This window comes from Corvus cornix, chromosome Z (genome assembly GCF_000738735.6).
Source record: "Corvus cornix cornix isolate S_Up_H32 chromosome Z, ASM73873v5, whole genome shotgun sequence".
Taxonomy (NCBI): domain Eukaryota; kingdom Metazoa; phylum Chordata; class Aves; order Passeriformes; family Corvidae; genus Corvus; species Corvus cornix.
This window is the reverse complement of record NC_046357.1, coordinates 36,673,182-36,699,155: the sequence shown is the minus strand read 5'-3', so window position 1 is coordinate 36,699,155 and position 25,974 is coordinate 36,673,182. Positions and strand designations below refer to the sequence as shown.

At 39.6% G+C, this 25,974-nt stretch overlaps 1 protein-coding gene across 3 annotated transcripts in view; it reads left to right on the top strand.

The window, feature by feature from the left end:
* The first annotated feature begins 6,299 nt into the window (after positions 1-6,299).
* ERCC6L2 (ERCC excision repair 6 like 2) overlaps positions 6,300-25,974 on the top strand; it is a 51,834-nt gene continuing 32,159 nt past the window's right edge. For 2 of the 3 annotated variants that reach the window (XM_010403738.4, XM_039566832.1), the window contains exons 1-9: positions 6,300-6,594; positions 9,115-9,539; positions 13,850-13,969; positions 15,420-15,613; positions 18,832-18,993; positions 20,187-20,394; positions 21,794-21,934; positions 23,449-23,562; positions 24,993-25,112. In XM_010403738.4, coding sequence (XP_010402040.2) covers positions 6,573-6,594; positions 9,115-9,539; positions 13,850-13,969; positions 15,420-15,613; positions 18,832-18,993; positions 20,187-20,394; positions 21,794-21,934; positions 23,449-23,562; positions 24,993-25,112 — 1,506 coding nt within the window. In that variant the 5' untranslated portion in view covers positions 6,300-6,572. The remainder of the gene's footprint in view (positions 6,595-9,114; positions 9,540-13,849; positions 13,970-15,419; positions 15,614-18,831; positions 18,994-20,186; positions 20,395-21,793; positions 21,935-23,448; positions 23,563-24,992; positions 25,113-25,974) is intronic. The other variant, XM_039566831.1, reaches the window with a different exon arrangement.

Here is a 25,974-nt window from a genome sequence, read left to right as displayed (position 1 = left end):
TATACTTTGCAGTGTAGTTACCATTGTGTTATGAAATGTGCTTAAGTTACTGACTTAATACATTTGTTATATTGAGAGCTGATTCAGCAGAAATAATCTCTGACATACTGGTCCCAGACGTTTGTGGTTTCTGGCACCACCAGCAGTCTGATTCCCCTAGTAAAAGAGGTTAACTGACTTCAGAGTCAGGGAAAAATACCCCCAGGGATAGAGCAAAAATATCCCTGCCTTCCACACGAAAACCCAGCATTCTTACATGCTTTAGGGGAGCTGACTGGTGAATTGTTTGACAAGACCCCAGTTTAGCCTGTCTCCAGTTTACATCTCCAGCATATTTGTACACAGCTATAATATTCCCCTAAAAACTGCCACTTCATCAAGCTACCCTACTTTGCTAGATGCATAGACAGCACAAAGAAGAAACACAGGAAATAACTTGTAAAAAGCACTGGATTCTACTCACAGTATTGGAATACAATTTTTTGTGTGGTAAACAGGAGTCCTACACTTAACGAGCTCCAGAGCTGCTTCCTAGTATGCTTTTTTTGTGTCTATTGTATGTATGTCTCAGCTTGTTTCCTCAAAAGTATAACGCTTTAGGTTATGGCTCACACAATTAATGATGTAAATTGCCTAAAACAGGTCGGAAAGGAAAACAAGTTTTATCTCTCAGAGAATCACTATACAGTTTTTCATTCTTTTTGGATCCTCATAGCAGCCTAGCAATTTACAGCTGGCATTCACATTTCCTATATTTTCATTTGGTTAGAGATATTTTGGCTAGGTTTGACCTGATGATTGAGTCAGATAGCTGTTTACAAGGGCTGCATATTACAGGTTTTACGATTTTAGTCATGAAAGATGCATGTCCAAGTCTCCCACACCAGATCACATTTTCATCACTTCTGCTTAGGAGCCTTTAAATGATGATTTTCTTATCTCTTGAGGACAGCTCGCCATGTCACCTTGCACCCCCCAAAAAAAGGAAAAAAAAAAATCTGTCCAGTTTTAGTCTTTTTTTGCTTTCTTTCTGTGTGCATTGCTTTTAAGTCTTTCCCTTCATGCTTTGCTGTCAATCAGACCTCAAAAAATAGTGAAATTAAACCCAAGGAAGCAAATACTTTTTATTTTTTCCTCAAGGAAAAAAGAGATTACGGGAACCAAACTCAATTGCAATAAAGCATAAAGCATTTCTATGACTACTAGTCCTAATGGAAAGATCTGTTCCCTTTCTAAAATAATTTTTATTTGTAAAGTGAAATGTGTAACACATAATAAAAGATCCTCTGAAGAACAATTATGCTGATTTGGTTTAACCAGACCTGGAGCATAACTGAGACTGGTTCACAAGCCTTTCAAATGTTCACAGATTTTTCTGAAACATTCAAAACTGCTCTATACAAATACCTGCTACAAATCCCGTGGAGTTGAAAAGTCTCGTTATCCAGTTCCCACTCCAGGCAATCATGAAATCTGAGTGTTGCTTACATGATCCATTTACATACAATATTTATTTAAGAACAAAACTTTACATTTTCCTCAAGTCGCCCTTTAGCCAGACACTCAAAGGAAATGAATCAATACTCCATAACACTTGTGGAATCAGTCTCTCAGGTTTATTTAAGCTGAGTAACACATCATCTGGCAGACAAACTCTGAAGGACAACTTTGCAGCAGGTTATAAGAATTATAGTACCCTGGCTTCTAAGAGTTAGTAAGATTCAGGACTAGCCAGAATATTTTTGAGAGAATGAGTCAACAACACAAGGAATATCTGACTCACTGAGTTAAACTCTCAAGGTGTTATCTATTTCTTATGGGTTGTGTACATGTTTAGGTGTGCAGCATTTCCAAACATCCTTAGTTATCATTTTCAGGCTTTTATTTTACAATTGAGGGTACAAAAGAGAAGAATGACTTGAATATCTTAAAGTCCTTAAGAATAACCAGAAGATGAGATGAGAAATATGCACACAGGCAGGTTAGAATTGGTGCTGTATCTTATAGCACTGGGCAACAGGACAAACTGGATTCTAGCTAAGCAATCTGCGTGGTATCTACAGCTCTTAATTTTAAAATAATAGCACAAGCAGTTAGCCAGAACTCAGTTTGACCTACAGAATTCTTCAAACAGAATGACTGAGGTTGCAAGGCCCTAGAGAACATATAGTCCAACTATCCCTACTCCAAGTAGGGTCACCTTAAGCAGGTTGCTCAGGCCTGTGTCCAGATGAGTTTTGACTCTCTTCAAGGACGTGGATTCTACAACCTCTCTCAGCGAACTGTGGTAGTGTTTGGCCACTCCCACAGCTGAAAAGCTTTTCCTTATCTTTAAATGGAATTTCCTGTTTCAGTTGGAACCCGTTGCCTCTTGGCTTGGGGACCACTGAGCAAAGTATGAACCCATCCTCTTTATACCCTCTCATCAAGTGTTTGTGCACAGACAAGATCTCCTGAGGCTTTTCCCAAGGCTACCCAATTCCAACTACAATCTCTTAAACTTCATAGCCTTAGATTTTCTCCACTCTATCCACGCCTTTCTTGTTGTGGAGAGCCATGATTAGCACTTCAGATGTGGTCTTGCCTGGGCTGAACAGAGCAGAAGGCTCACCTCCCTTGGGCTGCTGAGCAATGCTCCTCCTGACACAGCCCAAGATACTGTTGGCCTTTCATGCCGCTGGATGGACCGCTGGTTCATGGACAATTTGCTCTCCACCAGGACCCTTAAGCCCTTTTCTGCAAAGCTGCTTTCCAGCTAGTCAACCTACACTCTATAGTGCTGCACAGGGTTATCTGACTGCTGGTGTGGGACTTCGTTGAACTTCGTGAGATTACTACCTCCCCTTTTTTCCAGCCTGTCACTGCCCCCCTTGCATGTCAGCATGAGTATTTGGTTTAACCACTTCTCCTGACTGAGTATCATCTGTAATCTTGCTGAGGATGCACTCTGCCCCACCATCCAAGTCATTAATGGCCAGTACTGGCCCCAGTATCAGACTTCAAAATAATCCACCAGTAATGCATCTGCAGCTGGACTTTGTGCTGCTGATAACACTCCTTTAAGTCCAGAAGATCAGCAAGTTTTCAGTCACCTTACTGCTCACTTACCCAGTCCATTTTTCATCAGTCTGTATACTGAGGATGCTACAGGAGAAAACTGTGAAGGCATTGCTGAAATCAAGATAAACAACATATACTGCTTTCCCCTAATCCCTGAACCAGTGAACTCCTGAAGTTCAGGGTCATGATTCTGCTACTTGATTTGCCTTGCTCCCTTCTCTCAAGATCCTGGACTCCAACATCTCATGGTCTCTACAGACCAGGCAGAGCTCCATGTATCCCTGCTGCTGTCTGACATAGAAGGCCAAATCTGCTCCCTACTATCCTGACCTGCCCTTTCTAAATCCTGCCCACATCTGCCCACTGTGGCATTCAGCTGTGTGAGCTATGCCTCCAGATCTCTGTGATCCCAAGGAGGCTGTGGCCCTGCAGCTGCACACCAGAGCTCTAATGCCTTTTCTTTGTTCTGTATGGATGTGATTCAGAGCACCCTGTCAGGCTCATTTCCATGAAGAACTCTGAGAGCTTCTTGAATACTGTTGATGGGTAATGTTTAAAACACTGTGGCAAATGAACTGCTGAAGAAAAAAAAGGCCTTCCAAAATGTTAATTTGGTGAATACCACGTTGTGAAGTTCCTCTTTGTGGCACTTTTAATGCTGTCATGCTTAATTAATGCCAGTTAATTGAACCGCCACTTCTTTCTCCCAATATAGAATTAAACAATCAACATTCAAAAAAATTCTAGGTGCCTTTACTTTCTGTGGGTTTTGGTTATGCTTTCAAATGCTGAGTGTGTCTGAGAATCAGTCTTGCTTTGTTTTCAGACACACTGATGTGGACGATGCTGTAAATGTAACCAAGCTGCTCTTTTTAGATGCACATCAGTTAATTTTTCTCCTCTTTCTGTCAAAGAAGAGTGAACAGGAAGGCCACAATGTTACATGTGAAATGCTTTCAGGGATATAGCACATATTTAAAAAGTGCTTATCCCCATTATGGTATTCGTTTTGGTTGTTATCTGAGCTCTTATGAAATCTAAACTAAGTCAGATATGAGCAGAGTTCAAATTTTAATATGGAGTTTGGATATATTCAACTTTTCAGTAATGCCAACAGCTATTCAAAATGAAATCTTTTACAAATCTTTTCCTGAAGAAACACAATGTGAGACATTTTTGACATCCCAGCAAATAACTTCTAACTTGTGCTAGAAAGATTTCTGAAAGGACTTTCATATTCCAAAAACTTTTAAATATATGTGACAGAGCTAAATATTCTCTGGCCTTGGGAAACATTTTCATTATGCACCCAGTCCAAAGAGGGTATTGCATTAAAGCAGTCTCAGGATCAAGGTGTTATTAGGTACCTGAGGTCATGCACAGTTTACATGTGTTTCTTCAGTGAGAATTTTAAAAACCGGCATGACACTCCTTTCAGTTTTGGGGTTTTTTGCGGTTGGCATAATTCTTGTCATGTTCATTTGGAATGAATGCATGACTACATGCATGTTTTAAAAATAATGCAACATTGGTACTATATTACATTCTACTGCTGAACAACCTCCTGCAATATATGTGGTGCTCAATATTCACGTAGTTTATAGTTGCAGCAAACTGTATTAGTGCTTCCATGCTTGCTATTTTCCTATTAGTCTAGCTTAATGGGCTGTGCAACCACCATCTTTCATTAACCTCTTTTAGAACAAAATTCTGGCTAATGGCAGGCAACTTAAAGAAGCAACTTAATGCTGCTCTAGGCTGCACAAGTCTACATTACTCTTAGAGCAGACAGGCAGCCTTTTGCAGATTTGCTGCAAGCAGAAACAGCATGGAGACCCATATCTATATCTACTGCCTTGCCTTGCTTCTAAAAAAACTGTAGGATACAGAACTTGGATTAGCTAGTCTGACTATCCATCTTCATTGCACAGAATTTTGTGGCATATGCCAAAGGAATCCAGGTTTTTTTACTGCTGATGCTCAATCCCTTGTAAAATTCACCATAATTATGTAAGTTAAAAGATAATTAAAAACAGTGGAGAAATCATCCCAAACTTGCTGTCTTCTGTGTTAAAAATCAAGGCTGATTTAAAAACAGATCTTGCATGCTCATTACAGGTATGCATTTAACTTTCAGAAGTGAAATTACTTAGTATTGCACGTGAAGGCATTTTGTCAAAAGTAATAGCAAGGATCTGGGAAGCCACGCCCTTCACGTAACACTCCACTGCATTGCTACTGAGATAGGAGTCAGTTTCGACAGATTTCTTGGTGGGCCCTAATTTTTTTCAGCAAGAACAGGGTAATTGCTACTGCCTTTGTAATCTGCAAATATAACTGTGTCCAGTTCAACTCTCCTGAAAGCAGAGAGGTTTTCACAGCTAGAGGTGGAATGGCTGTAAACGAATGGGTCTCTCTTGACTTCTCCCAAATGTCAGATCTTTGGTTCTCAGCACCCACCACCTCCGTGCAGCTGGCTGCTCTGTACTGTGCCAGCTGTGCCTTCCATTGCACCAGCTCTTTGCCCCGCTTCCTCACCTCTCCAGTTTTTTCATAGAGAATAACTTATGATCTCTTTCCCCCTGCTGCTCAGAATCACAGAACCAGTAAGGTTAGATGGGGCCACAGGGGGTCATCTGGTTCCGATTTCCCTGTCCAGGGTCATCCTTGATGCGCATTCCACAGGATTGTGTCCAGTCAGTTCTTGAGTATCTCCAGTGAAGGAGACCCAGCAACCTCTGTTCCAGTGCATGGTCACCTGCACCACAATGAAGAAGCTCTTCCTCATGTCCAGGTGGAACTTTCTGTGCAATGTATAGCCATTGATAAGGTCCTCTCTCAGCCATCTCTTCTCGACGTTGAACAGGCCCAGCTCCCTCAGCCTGTCCTCACGAGAGAAATGCCCCCAAGGCCCCTAATCATCCTAACAGCCCTGTGCTGGTCCGACTCCAAGAGTTCATGTCTCTCTTCTGAGGAGCCCAGAAGTGGACACAACATTCCCGGACACATTAACCCTCCCCCGCCCCCCTCCCCGCTTTACAAGTTTTTCCATAGACAAGGGCTACATCAGGAGGAAACTGTTCCACCGGGCAGGACGACCCCAGGCACCACATCCATACACCCACAGCGCCTGCCGCTCCGCCAGGAAACCTCGCGATATTTCCCACCAGCCCGCCGGAGTCTGCGAGCACGGAGCGCCATAGCAACGCCCTTCTCGCGATACCCCCGCGGCCGCTGCCTGTGCCGGGCGGGGCGGGGTGAGGCCGACGTGTGGCCCCGGCTTCGGGCTCGGTTCCCCCTGGCCGCGGCTCGCCTGGGGCTGGCCGCGGTGCGGAGAGCGGGGAAAGCCACGGGCCCCTTCTCTGAGGCGCCCCCGGGGCTCCCTCGGCTCCCGTGCCGCCGTGACCCGCCCGGCGGAGGGGCGGCGGTGGGTCCCCAGCGCGCCGGTGCCCGTCTGCCCCCGCCGCCTCCGCCCGCGGGCCCCGTCGGGCTTTGCACGGCCAAAAGTTAAAATGTGTGATGATGGTGTCCCAGGTAAGCCTCTTCCGTGTGTCTTGCTTTACAATATCCTCGAATTTTGTTTTTACAGTCCTTTATTAGAGAGTAAAATAAAAAACCCAAAGGAAAACAAAACCTTGCACTCTACATTAAGTGGTCAACCCACACTAGGTAGAAAGTATTCGAGATAATTTCATAGAGGGGTAGCGGTTGAAGGGAGTTAGTGTGTGGCAGGAGGCCATTACCACCATGATTTAGTACATTTAATGTTGACAATGGCACATTTTTTCCACCTGCAGTAAAAGGGGTAAGTACAGGCAAGCATCTTAAATGCCAGCTTTGATCATTGGTGGCCAGTGCACTATACCCATGCTAGGAAGCCGTACCAGATAATTTTCTTTATTTTTAAAGACAGTGCTCCACATAAATTATGGTTCTAATTCAAAAGCAAAGAACTTGGTGAATCAGGCTAGTTAAAGTAGCAGTTCATACTTTGGCTTATACAGCATTATTCTCTGGCCTTTTGTAGCAATGGTGTCCTTAATACCATTTTATGTCTTTGCATTTTTCTCATTCTGTGCCCTGTTTCTCACTAAGTTTGTAGCTTGTAACACTAGTACTATTGTCCAGTGTAATTTATTCCACTTTCCATCTGAACTCTAGTTGGGATGAGCCATATGCAACTCCTTAGCTTCAAGTAAATGCTTAGTTAAAAACAAAAACTGTAGTCTTAAATCATAGTTTTAACTTGAGAGTCTCTAAACTACATGTTTTATGTCCCTTCACTACTGTAAAAAAAGGAATTACAGAAGTAATTCTATTTTAAACTTTGATTTGCATATTTAGCAGTGTGCTGTACATAGCTGGTTTTGGTTTTTCAATTTTGGTTCCTCTTCTCATGAAATTGCAGAAAGAATTAGATGCTACTGGGAGAAGTTAATGTACTCCTCTTTTTGCATCGAGATGAGAGAGACGTGTACAAATGCTGTGAACTTTAAGGATTAGTTATGTGTGATTTGTTGAATGCTCAGCCTGTACTTCACCCTTTTCCTCAAAAAGTTACATTTAAGCTTCAAGTCTTTGAGGAGATCTGAGTGAATGGCTGAAGGGTCTAGAGCAGCTTATGTAGCAGGTCACGAGGTGTGGGGCTGAGCTCCAAGTAAGGTTGATGATAGCATTATTAAAGAGACCTGCAGAATGGTGAGTCAAATGGAGAGGCTGTGGTTAATGACCTTGTTAGTGTAAGAACCAGTGTGCCATCAGTTTAGGTCTTCAGATCGAAGTTTGTATCAGGCAAAAGTGTAACAGGTTTGCAGAGCAGACCCACAGTATTTTTAGTCAGAAGTCACCAAATTCCAGGAATCTGCCTGTGTTGAAAGGATGGAGCTACTTGAAAGAGAGCAGTCTGCTGGGGTTTGCTAAACAGACAAACCACATGTGGCCCTTGAGATTTCTGTTGCTAAAAGAATACTTTAAGGCCAAAGAATTTTAGAATATGTGTGTTCTGTAGGCTTGTACTGTTTTTACTGTTACCTGCATTGTCAGCTTAGCGCCAATGCTGGCTGCAGAATAGTGGGCTTGGCTACGTGGATGTTTCTGTTTTCTCTAAGTGTATATAATTAAATCTATTTTAAAAAATGAATTATAGTTATCTCTGATTTAACTAATACATTGTGGAAAGTAGTCCAGTAAGCGTACACTTCCAGGTGCTTAGCACGTGGTGAGGAGAACCGGTCTTCCAGTTTTTACATGGAGACATAAAAATGGGTGAAGGTGGAGTTTCTTGCCTTCACAAGTTTTTTCCTTACCTCTGAAAAGTGTCTGGAACATGTACCACCACTGGTCATAGAATGATGAATACTTGCTCTGGTGCAAGATTCTCTCTGGCTCATTCCTTCCTGTAAAAAACATAGGTGCCTCTCACTGCAGTTGATAATGACTTTCTTCTAAGTATCAAAACTTATTCCAGGAAATAGATAAGAAACAATAAAGGTTCTGAAATGAATCCTGTGTTCCTCTGTTTTGGAATGACTGAGCAGGGGAAGGTTAGAAATTGTTTCTACAAACTCAAAAGAACACCCCGTTTTCTCTCAGTTCAGATTTGGAAAACTGTGTGCAGCCATTATTTGTGAGGTCTTTTTACTGTGAAAAATGAAGATCTTGTTTCTTCTGGTAGACTTATTTTGTTCTGTTTTTCATTGTCAGTATGATGTGGTTCTTTCCACTTTGATACGTACTGCTGTGATTGCCTGTGTGAAGCCACTGTGTAAACTTAATGCATCGGAATATGTGTTTTGCTTTTTTTCTCCTATACACCTCCTGGTATTTCTAAAATAGTGGTGTTAGAACAAACTGTGATTTTATGTCTAGCTCAGGGTTTGGTTGTGAACAGTAACTGTTGTCCCGATTCTAGTGCTGCCCTCAATAAAGTGTTTTATATTAAGTTGTATGCCTTTTGTCAACTAAATTTACATCCATAGTTTTGATAGTGAAGAAATTAAATACTCTGTACATCAGGCCAGTTTATCATTATGTGTGTTTGGTTTTTTTTTATAGATTATTGGCGTATTGGGGAGAAATGCCTTGCCCCTTGTCTTGAAAATGGAAAACTTCATGAAGGAACAATAACTTCTCTTGAAAAGGACAAAAATGGAAAATTATTTGCTGTTGTATCATTCTTGGAGTCTGAAGAAAGGAAAATACTAGTAACAAAACTTTGTAAAGTAAAAGATAGTAGAGGACCCTGGAAAAGCTTAATATTTGATGAGGATGATCTGGAAAAGCCATATTTTCCTGATCAAAATCTTCCATCTCCTGCAGTTGCTTTTAAATTATCTGACAATGGCGATTTTATTCCATATACAATTAACAGATACCTGCGTGATTATCAAAGGGAAGGAGCCCAGTTTCTGTATAAACACTATGCTGATAAAAGGGGGTGTATTCTTGGAGACGATATGGGCCTTGGAAAGACAATACAGGTATTCTTTTTGTTTGTTACGGTGGGAGCATGTTTTCTGGGATCCGTAAATCTTTTTTAAAAAGCATTGTATTTATGAAGCTTAAACGTCCCTCTGCTGTTGCAGAGATGGATGAGGCAGGACATGATGTCCAGGACAGCACTCAGAGCCAAGAGCCCATTGCTGATTTAAGACTCACTCCTTACAGGCCATAAAATTGGGATGTGGGTCCTTTTAGTGTAAGCACAATAGTTAAAATGTTAGTGTGTTGAATTTACTTTGAGGATTGCTACCTGCCCATCGTGAAAGCAATTTGCACTGGAGTACACTAAAAGAACTTGAGGCCCTTATCTGACTCTTGCTTTTAGATTACCTTTTAACTTTTTTCCTGAGAACAGATAGTTTCACTGTTCTGGGAATGCAAAAGAGCAGGCATTTTTACTCCTATCTCTGGGAAAAGTGTTTTGGTATTCCATGCTACTTGTATCACTCTTTTGGAAATACAGCTTGATTGATGAGAGGACAAAGTGTAGCTGGATTTTTTTCATTATGCTTCGAATCTGTGTGACCTAAATTATTTATTTTTTCCCTTGTTTTTTTGTTTTTTTCTTTCTTGTTTTTTTCTTTCTTGTTTTTTTCTTTCTTGTTTTTTTTCTTTCTTGTTTTTTTTCTTTCTTGTTTTTTTTCTTTCTTGTTTTTTTTCTTTCTTGTTTTTTTTCTTTCTTGTTTTTTTTCTTTCTTGTTTTATTATAATTACGGTGTTTTTATGTGTGGAAATTCTCTGTAGTCTGTCTGGTTTAAAGTTAGCAGCTTGAGTTCTGTGGGGGATAGTCTTTGTTCTACTCTCTTTTCCCTTTCTCCATGTGTCCAATGCAAGCTCATTTCTTCACTGCCAGGTATATGGCAGGTATCTATTGCCCTTCCATGTAGGAGAATGTTGACAGATGCCTTTCAGTGCAAAAAAGTGTTGTCTTGTAGCAAGCTTAACGAGAGCAGTGGGTAAACTAAACTGTCAAAACTCTTTATAGAGCATTTAGAGGTGTATCATGGGTTTATATATATATGTATCTGATGATGCTCTGTTAACAGATGCTTGTTAAAACTAAACTACATTCATTTTAAGCATGGTCATGTTTCTTGTCCATGGTAGTTGAAGAACTAACTCCGTAGTTATGGAAGACTGTTTCTACTCAGAACTGCAAATAATCTGATTTTATGTAGAAAGAAATATATATATAAGATAATAGTAAACTCAGCAGAGAGGAGCTAAATTTAGTTGTCTTGCTTGCATCTTGTGTGTCTTGAATCTCAGCTGGTTGTCTAGGCACATTTATCACACAGTGACAGTGGATATGTGGAATTCACATCTGATGGCTATTTCTTTTAGTCTGTGTCAAGTTTTCAGAAGAAAGGCAGAGATTTCAAAGAATATCCTATGTGAATAACATAATATGTGAAGGGATTCTGTAAGTACATAGGTCAGAAAAGAACGGTTGAGGAGACTGATCTGAGGCAGCCAGCAAACTCATGCCTGAGTGCTCTGGTGGCCTTATATGATGGAGTGATGGTAATGGTCAATATGGGAAGATTGACAGATGTCATCTACTTCTGTAGGGCCTTTGATATAGTCCCACATGACATCTTACCTCCAAACTGGACGTGGGTGGATTTGATGGATGGACAGTTCAATGGATAAGGAATTGGCTGGCTGGCTAGCTGCAGCCAGAGAGTTGTGGTCAATGGCTCTGTGTTGAGGTGGAGGCTGGTGATGAGTGATGTCCCTCAGGCTCTGTTTTGGGACCACTGCTCTGCAGTCTTCCTCAATGGCACAGACGGTGGCACTGAGTGCACCCTCAGCAAGTTTGCAGATGACACAAATCTGAGCAGTGCTGTTGACACAACAGAAGGACAGGATGCCATCCAAAAGGACCTGGACAAGCTTGAGAACTGGGCCCATGAGGACTTAATGAAGTTCAACAAGTCCAAGTGCAACAACTCTGTTGCACCTGGGCTGGGGCCTGGGTACGCAGACATGAGTATAAATTGGGAGAAGTTGTAGAGAGCAGCCCTGCGAAGAGGGAGTTGAGGATTCTTGTGGGTGAAGAGCTGGACATGAGCCAGCAGGGTGCACTTGCAGCCTAGGGGTGCATCCAAAGCAACATGTCCAGCAGGTCAAGGGAGGTGTTTCTGCCCCTCTGCTCTGCCCTTCTGAGACCCCCCCTTCCCACCCCTCCCGAACACTACATCCAGCTCTGGGGTCCCCAGCACAGGAAGGATGTGGACCTGTTGGAGTGGGTCCGGAGGAGGCCACAAGGTGTTCCCAAGGGATGGAGCACCTCTCCTATGAAGACAGGCAGAGAGCTTTGGGGCAGTTCAGCCTGGAGAAGAGAAAGCTCTGGGGGGACCTCATTGCAGCCTTCCAGTAACGTTTGTGTTGAAGGCCAGGTTGGATAGGGGCCTGAACAACCTGGTCTAGTGAATGGCATCCTTGCCCATTGCAGGGATTGGAACTAGGGGATCTTTAAGGTTTGTTCCCAACCCTTACCATTTTATGATTCTGTGATCTTGTGTATTTTTTATAAAACACAGTGATAATGTTCAAGTTCAGTATGGGAAAGGCAGTTCAGTGGATGTGAAGTAAAATGGAAGAATTCACTTGTTTAGAAAAGGTTAGTACATATGAAAAAATAAATTTAAATTTCATTGAGTAACTGATACAGTCTTAGAAGAAAGTTGTCTTATGCTTGTCAGTTGGCTGAACCTTACTGTTTCTGAATTAGAGGATGATTCATGAGATAGACATTTCTAGAAATCCTTTGAATTTTAGTGTTCTTTGTACTTCTGAACTGGTTTTTGCATTAAATGGCCTGACCATATGGCTCTTTCATATCAAGCTGAAGTTTAAGTGAAGGTAAATAGAATAATGTTGTTTCTTAGTGTGATCACAGTAAAATAGTTTCCTATCAAGGCATTTAGGTTGCTTCTTGCTTTATCTGGAAGAGCCAAAGGTTTCTGGTAATGACTTGCTGTTTCACTGCCTTTGCTACTCTTAGAAATTTGTGATGCAAATTCTTCCAAGAATGGAGAATGTGGAAGAGACAGGGAGATTTATTGTTTAGTTGAATTTGATTCTAATTCTCAAAGGATTAAAAAAAAAAAGTAAAGGTCATTAGTTAAACAACATGTGCAAACTGGCAGTTCATCTCAACCTCAGTTTATGAGATATTATGTATAAAATTGTTTGGGTTACTTTTATTCTACATACCTCTCTTTCACTCGGTGGCCATCCATATGATGGATTTCTTCTCTCTTCTGTCCATCTAACTTCTCTTCCCAGGCAGGTGTTTTTCCTGCACTCTCCTGTCCTGACTAGCTCTTTCTCCCCATCATTAGAGGGAGAAGATTTTTTTTGGAAATCAACAGTTGGTAGCTTTACCTCTGTCCTGCTATGAGCAGCTGTGTAGCAGCTGCAAAAAGAAAGCGGCTGGAGCTGGCTGCTCTGAATAAAAGGGGCCTGTTGAGTTTTCAAAAGAAGGGCACCTCTCTGATGATGCATCTGGTCCTTGCTGCTGCTTAGTCCCATGGATACCATTTATCCCAAGTGGATTTTAGATTTGCGTGTTCTGGCTGGATCTTTCTCTGCCTTCTTCCTGTTTTGGATTATGATAGGAGCAGTTTGGAATAGCCTGTGCTGGGATGTTTGTCCTTGCTGTGGTGTATTGTAATAAATATCTTCTCATAATCAACTTGACTGGTTTGAGGCAGATGGGAGAATATAGCACAATAGAAAGAAAATGGTTTTGATGTTAACAACAGGAATTTGAAGGAATGAAACATACAGAAAAAGGCATATTAGTAAAAAACAAACCTCTAGGATAAGCCTCTTCTTCCTTTTGCAGAAATAATATTGAGAGGATAGTTAGAGGATGTCTGTTCCTTCTGTTTTCTCATCTGAGATTCAAGTACCCTGAAAAGGAGAGTTGCAATGCAGGCGTCATCTCTGTTTTTTCCTGGCTCGTTCATACTGTCTCTTGTATATTTTTATGACTTTTCCACTTAGAGAATATAAGAGTGAGATAGAGCAATTAACTGTCCTTAACATTAATTCAAGGAATTCTTGGGAATCCAACGGAGGGAGGGGTCCCAGTTTAAAACCAGATTTATTTAAAACAATTACCCCTCTCCTCGCCCCCCCCAAAAAAATCTCCCCCCACCAAACCAAACCACCTTACTAAGTCCTGTCCAGGATTTTGTCCTAAATGTTTATTTCTTGTGGAATTAATTCAATTGCTTGTTCTTCATAGTCACTGAGAATTGTTTTCTTTCTCAAGGTCATTTCATTTTTGGCTGCAGTGTTGCACAAAAAGGGAACGCGTGAGGATATTGAAAATAATATGCCGGAATTTTTACGAAGGACAATGAAAAAGGGCTCAGATTGTAACCCCAAGAAGGTACAACTTTTAGTGATACTGGCTTAAGGATTTTGATAAAAGGCAGTACTTGGATTTGTTTGTTTGTTTGTTAGTTCTAGGAGTTTATGTACATTAATTTTTAAAATTCAGCTGCTGAAGTAGGATTTCTTGCCTTTCCTAAGTGCTTGGGAAGTCTTCAGTTTTCCAGACTGTCATAGAGCCTTCTCGCTCTAGTTGTTATTGTCTAATTTGTTACTACTGTTCATCTGCACTAATGGAAAAAATTTTGAGGTGTCTGGGTTAGATTTGTGGCTAGAGTACATTGAAAAGCCCATGTCAGTGAGTAGAAAATTAGTGTTGTGTGATGATATTTTTAAAGTAAAAAAAGCATATATATCTATAATAACAGGGTATTTAATTAGGACAAATCCATATATTTAGAATATGTATTGCTAATAGCCTTGTGACCTCCTGGATTTTCTTCATTGGCTGTCATAATGTCGGAAGTAAGTCTGACTGATAATCTAGGTAATCAAATACAGTGACAGCACATAAAAGATACATGTAAAAGTTCTGTGTGAATAAGATAAATCTGAAGATCATTTTAATCCATTACAGAAACCATGTGATTTCTATTTTCCATTGTTATTTTTATTTTACTGGAGTAATTAGAAAATTTGACCGGCATGATGGGTCGTATGACTGTAGCTCTGTGATTAACGGATACGTGTTCCTCAGGAAATACAGGCTGAGAGGACGGGGTAAAGGGATAGCACTTCATGTGCAAAGAAACAGGAATGCTTCTGACTAAGAATAAGGGAAGAATGTCCACTTTGAGGACATATAATGTTGGAGCAGGTCACAGAGAGCTTGTAGACCCCATCCATCCTTACGGGGTTTTGAAGACCTCAATTCGGAAAGCCTGGGTTTGAAGTCAGTGTTGCCACTGCTTTGACTATAAAGTAGGACTGAAAATGTCCCAAGGTCACTTCCAACCTCACTGATTTTATTGTTCTGTGATATTAAGTGAATCATGTGTGCTGTCCTAATTTTTTTAACCCTTTTCAGGGCTCTGTTTTCAAGTCACATGATGACTAGACTTGTGGATTTGAGGAAGCTGCTTACCCTCTTCATCCTTTTGTTTTCTCCATTTGTAAAACATTTTGTGATATACAGATGCTATAACAAAGCAAAGTGGTAGTGTTTCACATCTTACTGCAGTTGTTAGAGTATAATTTGAGTAAGTAGTGCTGTTTATTTAATTTTAGTATTACAGTATTTTTATGCTGTATTATATACATACTCAGAGTAAACTGATTACTTTTGAATTTATATTGATTTTAGATATTTTCCATACATGCTTTGAAATGGCAGAATTAAACAGTCAAACTGCTCAGAGCAGTAGAACAGTCAAGATCTTGACTTCTGTTATTGAGAAATTGCTGTATTACATTTCTCAAGTAATATTACAATATGTATTTGTTTGCAGACTTTCCTCATAGTGGCCCCTCTTTCAGTGCTGTACAACTGGAAGGATGAGTTAGACACATGGGGATACTTTAAGGTGGCTGTCTTACATGGCAGTAAAAAAGACGATGACATGAGTCGCATCAAGCAAGGGAAATACGAAGTTGCTCTTACAACATATGAAATACTTCGCCTGTATTTGGATGAATTTAACAGGTAATGGCTTTAATGTGTTTTTGTATGCACCGAATTTTAACTAATTGTGCATTGTTCTTTTCAAGAACTTTTTCTCTGTAATGTATTTACTGTTAAATCCATTGATCTACTGTGCTGCAGAGAAGATTCCCTGTACTATTGAATTTATCCTGTGCTACTGAATTTAACATGTATATTTCTGATGGGTTGACCTTGGCTGGACACCAGGTGGCTACCAAGCCACTCTATCACTCCCCTTCCCAGCTGAACAGGAAAGAGAAATTAAGGAAAAAAAAAACTCTTTAGCTGAGATAAGGCAGTTTACAAAAGCAAAAGTTTAGGTGTGCACAAGCGAAGAGGGGAAAAAAAATGGTTTATTTTCTGCTTCCTGTCAGCTAGCAGTGTTGAGCCACTTCCCAGGAAGCAGGGGTTCAGCACACATAGCAGTTGCTCTGGAAGGCAAACACTGTAAATAAAAAAATGCCCCATTCCTCTTCCTTTCCATAGCTTTTATACATATACATATACATATACATCCATATGAGCTGATGTCATATGGAATGAGTTATCCCTTTGGTCAGTTTAGGTCAGCTGGCTGAGTTGTGCCCCCTCCCAGGATCTTGCCCATTCCCAATCTGCTGATGTGGGTGAATGTTGAGAGAGAGCACTGGTGCTCTGCCAGCGCTGCTCAGCAGTAGCCAAAGCACTGGTGTGTTATCAACACCTTTCCAGCTATGGACACAAAGCACAGACCTATGAGGGCTGCTACGGGAAAATCAGCTCCATCTCAGCCAGACCCAATACAACTGTCTTTGTCATGGGACATGTGGTAGCAGTAAGGGTTTGAATAGTTCCCATAAAACCAGTCTTTGCTGGTAGCACACCTATGAAGTGTTCTCTGAAAGATGCAGGAATTGCCTGCTGGAAAACTGATGACAGCTAAAAGATACAAAGAAGGTATTTCTGTCTTTCAGTACAGTGTAAGGTGAACAATCACCTGGAATTTTTAGCAAACGTTCAAAAAGGTATTTTCCTTGTTGTTTGCACTTTTCACCAACTTGATGAAATTATTGAGCCCTAAAAACTTTGAGATTTAAACCCATGCATTTCTCATCCTATCCTAAAGGTTCTTGTACTAGTTTGAAAACAAACCAGTGGGAGGCACTAAGTCAGAATAACAATTTAATGGAAATTAAAGAAAAGGGAAAAAAAAAAGGTAAAAGAAAACACTGTCAAACTGACAGAGTCAAGGTACAACCTGACACCCTGTTAGGCAGGGTGGTGGTAGCAGTCTGGTAGAATGGTGGCTGCAGTCCTCTGAAGCAGTGATCCTGTAGTAAAACAGTCTGCTCTTCCTCAGGAAGTCCAGTGGTGGCTGTGTAGCTCCTGTCCTCTGGAAATCCAGTGGGAAGCACATGTCTGGTGTTCAGCCTCAGATTATATCCACGATGGGATGCTTGGTTCCTCCCTCTGGGTGGAGCATCTCACAATGGGGTAACGAGTCATGAGGCAAAGTGTTGATTAGGCTCATTAACAGAAGACAGTCCGGAGGGAGTTATCTCTGAGTCAGGCGGCAGGACAATGATGGGCAATTAACAGAAAGATAGTCTGGGGGGAGGAGGCAAGGAAACACTGCCCCACCTGATTTCAACAGCTGATGGGGATGGTAATAGAATACACTGCAACCCAGGACAGTTCTTTTCCCTTATGTCATCTTGGAAGTAGGGTACAAGTTGTGTCAATGGCTGGTAATAGCAGCCTGCCCTCAGTGGCTGATAAAAGTGGATCTGCCGATCCTGGCATTTCAGGTGTTAGGAAAGGTCCAGGCCCCAGAGAGTATCCTAGTTGTTTGGAAATCCATCACCAAAACAGTTAAGATCTTCATCTCTGTGCTGAGGTCTGAGAAGTACAGATAGAAGCATAAAGCAGTTCTGTTATCAGCTCCCTAACTATTTGTGTTCTTTCTGAGGAACTCTTCATGCTTGATCATGGAGTAGACTGTGGTCAGGAAATAAATGCGTGTGTGGAGCAAATCTGATGTGTGACTGCCTGCAAATACATTCCTCAGCATGCAGATTTACCAAACTGTTTCTACAGAGCATGTGGCTGGATGGGCCTATGAGCTCAACACCGGAAGAACCTTTGTGTCTTGCTTAACTACAGTGATGGATTGGCCTCAAAAATAGTTAGTAGTAATAAATAATGAGCTATCAGGGATAAGAATGCATATGCTCAGTTATGCATGTAAATCAGTATGAGAGATTTAAGTGGAAGGAGCTAGCATATGAACGTCTGTTAGACTTTTTTCAGAAACGCCAGTTTTTAGCATATTTTGGGAATGTAGGAACTTGAATATGAATGAATTTATTTAGTGGGTGTCAAAAATGCCGCAAGATCAGCCTTCATTAGTGAACCAAATGCATTTTGCTCAGGAAACATACTTTCTACTAAACATCTCAAAACATGTCTGTTCCAGCTTTTTGCAGCATTATCAGACTGGATATGGTTGTGTTCTGAAATATTCATATATATAAAGTGAACTCATAAAGTTAGTAGATCTCTTTCTGGGGACTTGAAGACTATTTTTATTATTATCATCACAGTATACAGGTCATTCTACCTGTAAGTTTTGTTGTTGAATTGGCTGCAAAATATCTCTTGGTCACTGCTTATAGTGGTGTTCCTTCTAGTCACAATCACAAAATATTAAAATTCCTCTGCTATATTGGTTTTGTATGGATATTCTTGGGTGATACTTTCTTGTAGAAAGTATGCAGCTTGAAATGTTTTCAGTTCACTGGTATTTGCACTGGATAATTTTTGTTGGGAAAATGAAGCATACCTATGTTAAGCATATTTCAGTAGTTTACCTTCAGAGACTTACTTATTTTTTGTAAATCTTAATTATGAGTGGGGTTAATTTTAGTGAGATGTGCTGGATTCCTTAGTCCACAGATTGAAAGCTGCTTTCTTCACAGAAAGCATTTGATACAGTTAACAGTAGCTCATTTATTTGGTGATGTAGTTTAGCCATTATGGTGAACTATACTAATTGAATTTACTAAACAAACAATATAAAGAAATGGAGTAATATAATACAAAAAAACAGGGAAATCAAAAAGTGATAGTGTGTTATAAAGCAATCACAGCTACTTGTGTGGCTGACTTCACTTTTTATATGTATGTGGGATGATGGGACAAATAATGCAAATTAATGAAATTTTTTTTTTGATGTGCAGTATAGAGTGGTCTGCTGTGATAGTGGACGAAGCACACAGAATCAAGAATCCAAAGGCGCAAATAACTCAAACCATGAAGTCATTAAAATGCAGTGTTCGCATAGGTCTTACTGGAACCATTCTTCAAAACAATATGAAGGAACTTTGGTGTGTTATGGACTGGTAAATAAAATATTTTTTTTATGCTTAAACACCTCTTCATGTTAACTGTGCAGCGGGGGTGGGGCAGGGCTGGATGATATGGACCCATCTGTGTTATAAAAAAACAACAACAAAAAAATACCCCCTCAACCTCAAAACACCTGCTTATTTCTGAGAATATAACTGTGTTTGTTCTAACACATCTGGGAAGGTAAGCTCCTGGTATTTTGCAGTTACTTAATACATTTGGAGTTCATCCCATCTGGTTTCTTTGGGGAATTTGGGAAGTAGTTAAAATTATTCTTCCCCCACTGCCCACATTGCCTTTTTTTTTGTTTCTTTTCTTTTTCCTAAGGACACTCATTTTTTTTTTCATCTGTCCTTTGCCCAGCAGATAGGGAATCATTACACAACCTTGACCAACATAGTGCCTTTGCTCTTTCCGGTATGTGCAGGTCATTCTGTCCTACTTGGAGGATGAAAGTAATAATGTTTTGCTTTTTTTCAAAATGCACAAGTGCACATATTTGAAAAGTAACAGTCATGTCCAGAAAAACATTTAATGGTCAAGGAGAAGTGCAACTGACCATAGATACAAATCTAAACCTTTTGGGAATGCTTTGCAGAGGAGGAACAGAGCATACATATTTTAAATATAAGGATATACAGAACAGAAATAGCAGGAAGAATATTTTAAGCTTAGTGTTGCATCTCATCCATTAAAACTATGCTGATGTTGTTAGTAAATTATTCCAATGTGTAGTGCTGCCAACAATTACTAAATTCTTTTTACTATTGGGTTTCTCAAGATTTCATTTAGTTAATTGTAATATCTGCATATTCTGATTTAATAAAAATAGTAAAAATTGAAAACATGACTGATTAGCTTCCAGTTTAGGCTCCTGAGCACTAGCAGCCTTGTAGTTCAGAGGTTCTGTATATTTGTGATTTCTGTTGTTCTGCTAAACTTCTTTCTTGAGATTGCAGCCCTAATCCTAGGGGGTATCTCTTAGCATTTGAGAATCACAGAAAACAGATGAAAAATGGCAGCTCTGAAAATAGTATGTATGTTTCTCTTTGTACTTAAAACTTGTAGTAGTTTCTCTAGTGACTGCTACTTTAAGATTTCTTGCTGTTAGCCAGAAAATAAAAACAACTTATGGTATACTTTAAATCAGTGAATCAATCCCCCATCCCCTTTTGTTTTTTAATAGGGCTGTACCAGGACTTTTAGGTAGCAGAGAACATTTCAAGAAGAAATTCTCTGATCCGGTGGAGCATGGCCAGAGGCACACTGCAACTAAAAGGGAGCTAGCAACAGGTCGTAAGGCCATGGTGAAGCTAGCAAGAAAAATGTCTGGCTGGTTTCTGAGACGTACCAAAGCGCTTATCAGTGATCAGTTGCCAAAAAAGGAAGACAGAGTAAGAGTGCCTTCACATTTCAAATACAATATTAATGAACATATCTCTTCTTTTTTGTTTTCTTGTTGTATTTTTTCTCTTTCATCATGTCTGCAGTTTATGGTTTTCTCTTCGTCTTATTAACTTAAGAAGAATCCGTAGCCATAGAAAAAGTGCACTTGCAGTAGTGTGCTTTGTTCACATAATTACTATGATTGCACATGGAAATGGAGTTAATCAAGCATGAAAATGCTCAGCTAGTCTTCTGACTAGTGATTTACACATCTGTTTTATGTGTGTTTTTGTCCTTATCTGGGCTGGGCAAGCCCAAAGCAATGTATGTAAATTTCTTGAAATTCTATGTAAAACTTCTGAATTTGCAGCTTGACACTTTGTGTTTGGAACAGTATGCTTTTAAATCCCTCATTTTCAATCCATAAATAAAAGAAAAAACTCAGACATAATGGTGTTCATCTGATGCAATTGTAAATACTATATGAAGTGATAATACTTTTTTAATATATCTTAGAGTTCTGCTAAATCTTTTCTTCTAAGCAGACAAATACGTAAGTTTGCAGCTGGTTTTGTTTTCAAAATCTGGTATTTATTCTTCATCCTTAGTTTATAATAATGTCATCTAGGCTGTCTTCTGAAGGAAAGATTAACACAAACATCAGTCAGTCGCTTTTCTGAATCTAGCAGGTTTTATTCTTTTTATTATCTTGTTAATGTGAGTATATGTTCAAGTTACTGCTGTATTATTATAGCTCAGCATGGTGCTGCTACTACTATGTGGATAGCATAGGTTAGGGAATGATCTTCAGATTTCTGTCTCCTGCTGCTTAAGACTAAAGATGTCATGGAGATGCCACCCATGGTCTCTAAAAAGAGGGATCAGAGTTTTGGCCATAGCACTGTGTAGATCCTTGCCTTCTCATTGTTTATTCTGTTTGTCCTGCTTGTGGTAGTGCCCTATGACAGCTAGTGCCTGAAAAGGGGAAAGAAAGGGCAGATTAAGCACCTTGCAAAACAGAGAGAAATCTGTAATTAAAATTATGCATTTATTTCTCTCAATTTTCCTTTCTCTTCCTATTCCTTCACAAAAGCCATTATGAAAGGTCTTGAGCAAAATAACAGGAGGTTCTTGTAGCATGATGTTGATATTCTTTGTAGAATTTTGAGATGGAATAAAACAAGTATGCATACATTTTGGCTACAGTTCATGTTCTTTTGGTGTCAAGATCCACATTTTTTTTTTCTTTTGGTGGTGGAATAATTTCCTATAACTATTTGAGCAGGTATAGTATTTATTTCTGCTTTATTTTCAGGGATCTGTGATTTGTGTTTTTTGATGCAGTGCTTTTTTGCCTTTCATTGTGTGCTGCACATGATAGTGTTACTTGGGTTTTCTTTTTGACAGATGGTGTTTTGTTCCTTAACGGAATTCCAGAAAGCAGTGTACCAGGCTGTGCTAGAGACAGATGATGTAACCTTGGTGTTAAGAGCAGGAGAGCCCTGTAGCTGCAACAGTGGCCGGAAAAGGAAGAACTGTTGTTACAAAGTAAGAACTTGGCGCTGTTTGTATTTTAGATCATAGTCTTCTGAATTTCCTGAGAGACTCACTGCTGATTAAGAGCTGATTGAAATGTTTGCCTACGTGTAGGCCATCTGTTTGGGAAATTCCGACTGGAAACATGGGGAGCTGCGTTACCAGCATGATGGAGTTAGGCACTTTGGGATTGCTGCAAAGTTGCTTTGCAGGCACTGAGCAGTTGGTTGTTATCTATGCACTAAATTCTGGATCTTTTGTATTAATAAATGCACCTGTGATTTAGTTGGAATTGGCAAGGGTACTGCATTGAGATATTCAGTATATGTCAGGCATGCTGCTCCCAGGTGACTCGGGCAGTTTGTGCAGAAGCTGCAAATGGGAGGCACCCTGAACTCGGCAGGTTACCTGGGCAGTTTGTTGTGTTCTAACTGCAGTTGTGCCTTTCTGTGCCATTAAACATTCACTTTGCCTTGTTTCACTGAGGGGAGAACTGCAATAGCAGCCACAGAGCACAAGCTGAACTTTATCCACGAGTAACAGCTTTGCAGATTTCTTCAATCCTCTCTGGACTTCTTTAATGCTTGATTAGTCTAGCTTTGTATTTGTTTTGCCTGTATCACTCAGTAGGCTCAGATTAAGCACATCTTTTAAACATTTGGAAGCATATGTCACATGTTTGTTTCTCCCTTTTATCTTTCTGGCCTACTCTGATTCTTGTGTAGTGTTTTGAGTTTTTTTCCAAATGATATAGGTTTTTCAGTCTCCTGCATCTTTTTTTATGAACAATCCCCTTATCAGTCTTGTTTAATATTCCATGGATACTAGCCCTCTTTGCAGGCTTTTGTTTCTAGTGATGTTTTGTAGAAAAAAAGAAATGCTGTTGAACTTGATTCACAAAGGGCAGTAGGCAGGCCTGAAGATAGTTGAGTGCTTTTATGGACTGTCTTATTCCAGGGTTAACTGTGACATTTAGTAACTTGAGAAGGCAAAGAAAAACAAATACTGATCACACCAGCCAACCATAATCAGGAAAATAGCTGTTGAGATAGCTGCTGTTGCATTGTAGAATGCCTGAAGCTTGAATTATGTTATTTGAGGTGTTTATAAAGCTTTCTAGGGATTTTCTGGAGAGAATAGTAAAGTTAGCAGTTGAAAGAAAGAAGTCATTCAAACTGCTCTGACTTGCTTTAATCAGTTGTGAAGTTACCTTTTTGTTTACTGAAGAGCTCTTGGTTATCTCCATGTGATATCTGTAGAAGTTACTATCTGAAATGTTTAGCAAACAATGAACGTAGATGTAGGGGTTTTTTCTTATTGAGAAAATGTTTCTATTAATAGGGTCATAAAGCTGCAGGAAAAACAAAACTTGCTTCATTTTTATCAGAAATACACTACACATCTCTTGGGGATCAGTTATGGTACTAAGGATTGTTAATGCATTAAACCTGGTAAGAATAGCATTTATTTGAGATTATTACTTATTTTCAGGGGTATTTGTTTGCATAAACTGATTTTTTTTGTAGGTAAATGCACATGGTGAAACAATTAAGTCATTGCGCTTCAGTTACCTAATGATCCTACAGAAGGTTGCAAATCATGCTGCACTGCTGCAGACAGACAACACTAGCAAGCTGCAGGTTAGTTTCAGAAGTATCTAAAAAATGGACTTGTGGAAAATGAATGGGATGAAGAGTCTTGAATGAAAATTGCTGCTGGCCTCCTTTTTAGGTCTTAACTAACTGCAACTAAGACATTTTGTGAAATTCCTTTTGCATTCAGTTACACAGAATGCATACCTTATAAAGACATTATACAAAAGAACATGTTCATTTAGTTGATGCATACCTGAAAATAAGGTTTATAAAACATTGGAGAGATAGGAGGGAGAGTAGTTTTTAATGATTTCTAATGGTGCCATTTTTGTTACATTTATGAAGAGTGCCTATAAGAAGAATGTCTTTGTGCAAGTAAATAAATAAATAATAGCTAATTAGAATTTTTTTTCTCTAGTACTTTCATTGAGAGCTGAGTTTGTTTAAATAATGAGAAACATGTTTTAGAAGAAATTGGTCAATGAAAGATCAATATCAATTTATCTTGTTACTGTGGCTAGTAACAAGACCCACAAAGGGCAGTTTTTAGAAAAGCTTGTGTGAGCCTTAAGATCCAGGAATGAGGAAAGGGATTTAGGGATGTTGGCACTTTCTCTTAGAAGCTATCAAGGAAGAGAAATCAGAATGTCCTAGGTAATTTTGAAAGTTTGTTCCATTCAAGCAGTTTTGCTTTTTTGGAAATGTTAATTTTGGTTTCCAGGGCCTTATACACAGCATATACCCAGATGTTTTCAGTGGGCTTTTTTGTGTATTGCATATGTAGTTTTATAACATTTGGTATTTAAATAACCTCTGAAATAAGAGAATACAAGTATTCAGTGACTTACTATCTTTTGTGTCATGCATAATTATTAGTTTTGCCAACATCTACTAAATAAAGTGCTACTTTATAGTGTTTCTAACCTTTAGTATTGATGGTAATGACATGTGTTATTCTTAAGTGAGAGATGTGATCTTTTCTTTCTCTCTGGAAAAGTGGACTTGAAGTGTGAGGTTACGTTTAAGTTCAGAGCTAAATTTAGCAGTGGAGCTTTATGTGGCTTTTGAACAGCTTAGGTGCATTTCCTGAACAGTTATTATTTTTGTGGAGCAATATGTAATTCCCATACTGGCTTGTTATTCCAGAGAGTCAAGAGAATTGTTGGTACACAACTGTTGGCTAATGCAAACCTCAAGGCAGCAGAATTTTTTGAAACCGACAGTTCTGGTCAAGAGAAGAAATTTTGAATACAATCCATGATTTCAGATTAGGAATCTCTTTTGTTTTTAAATGAAACAAAGCAAAACACATGGGATATGTTTTATCCAGCAGTTTTGTAGTGAACTAATTTAAAAACCACATAACTCTGCTTGAGATACTTTGGCAGATCACGTTTCATCCTGTTTAACTCCTTGTATGGCTTAATATAGTTCTGATTTTTAATACCTGTTCAATCTTTCTGCTTTTCTTCCAGGAAGCACATATCAAACGAGTTTGCAGCCAGGTGTTTTCCAGTTTTCCAGATTTTGTGCAGTTAAGCAAAGATGCAGCCTTTGAAACAATTTCAGATCCAAAATACAGTGGAAAAATGAAGGTAAACCCATTCCTTAGAAGAAAAATAAATATTATTAACAGTAATAGATTTGGCCTATATTATATGGATGTAAGAAAATGTACACCTGATAGTTGTGGGGGTTTTAATAATTCTGTTTATGACTGGTCATACAACAGCAGGTATCTCCTGTCATGGATCAGTATGCATTTGGGCAAAGACTGGGTAAGTGTATCTGTGATGCTTGGATTTTTTGAGATTTTAGCTTCACATGTTTAATGGTGGGCATGGAAATGACCCTTACAGTCAACATAATTATTGTTTCATGAAACCATGGTATCCAGTGACAGTCAGAAATATTTGGCAAAGAAAAGGAAGCAAAACAAAATTATTGTGGGCTTAGTGGTTTGTGCACACCTGTTGGAGAATGGTTAGAGGATCAGGGACATGGATTATTGATAAAACAAGGTCAATAGAAGAGCTGTGCAGGCAAAGGCCTGCAAGCAAAAGCCTGCATGAGAAAAAGCCTCCATGAGAAAATGCCTGTGTGAGAAACAGGCCTAAGAACCAAAAGGGAGTTTTTAGGAGGTACAGTGCTGTGCTGATAAGATATACTGACCATGAGAAGGGAGGAAGATTTTTGATCTCTCAAGTCAAAACATAAATAATAGAAGCTTGCCAAATATAGTCTTTTATCTAACCCAATTATGCAGAAGTAAGAATGCGCTTTTATAAGTTTAAACTAATTAAAGAACTGATAAGCTTGTACTCAATACTATATAAGCGCCTCTGTATTGCCAATAAACAAAGCTTGCATTACCAATCACACTGACTGTCTGCATGGCTTCCCCTGCCAGAAAGTCAGCACACGCCTTCAATTTTGTGTGTAGTCCCTGCTGTCAAA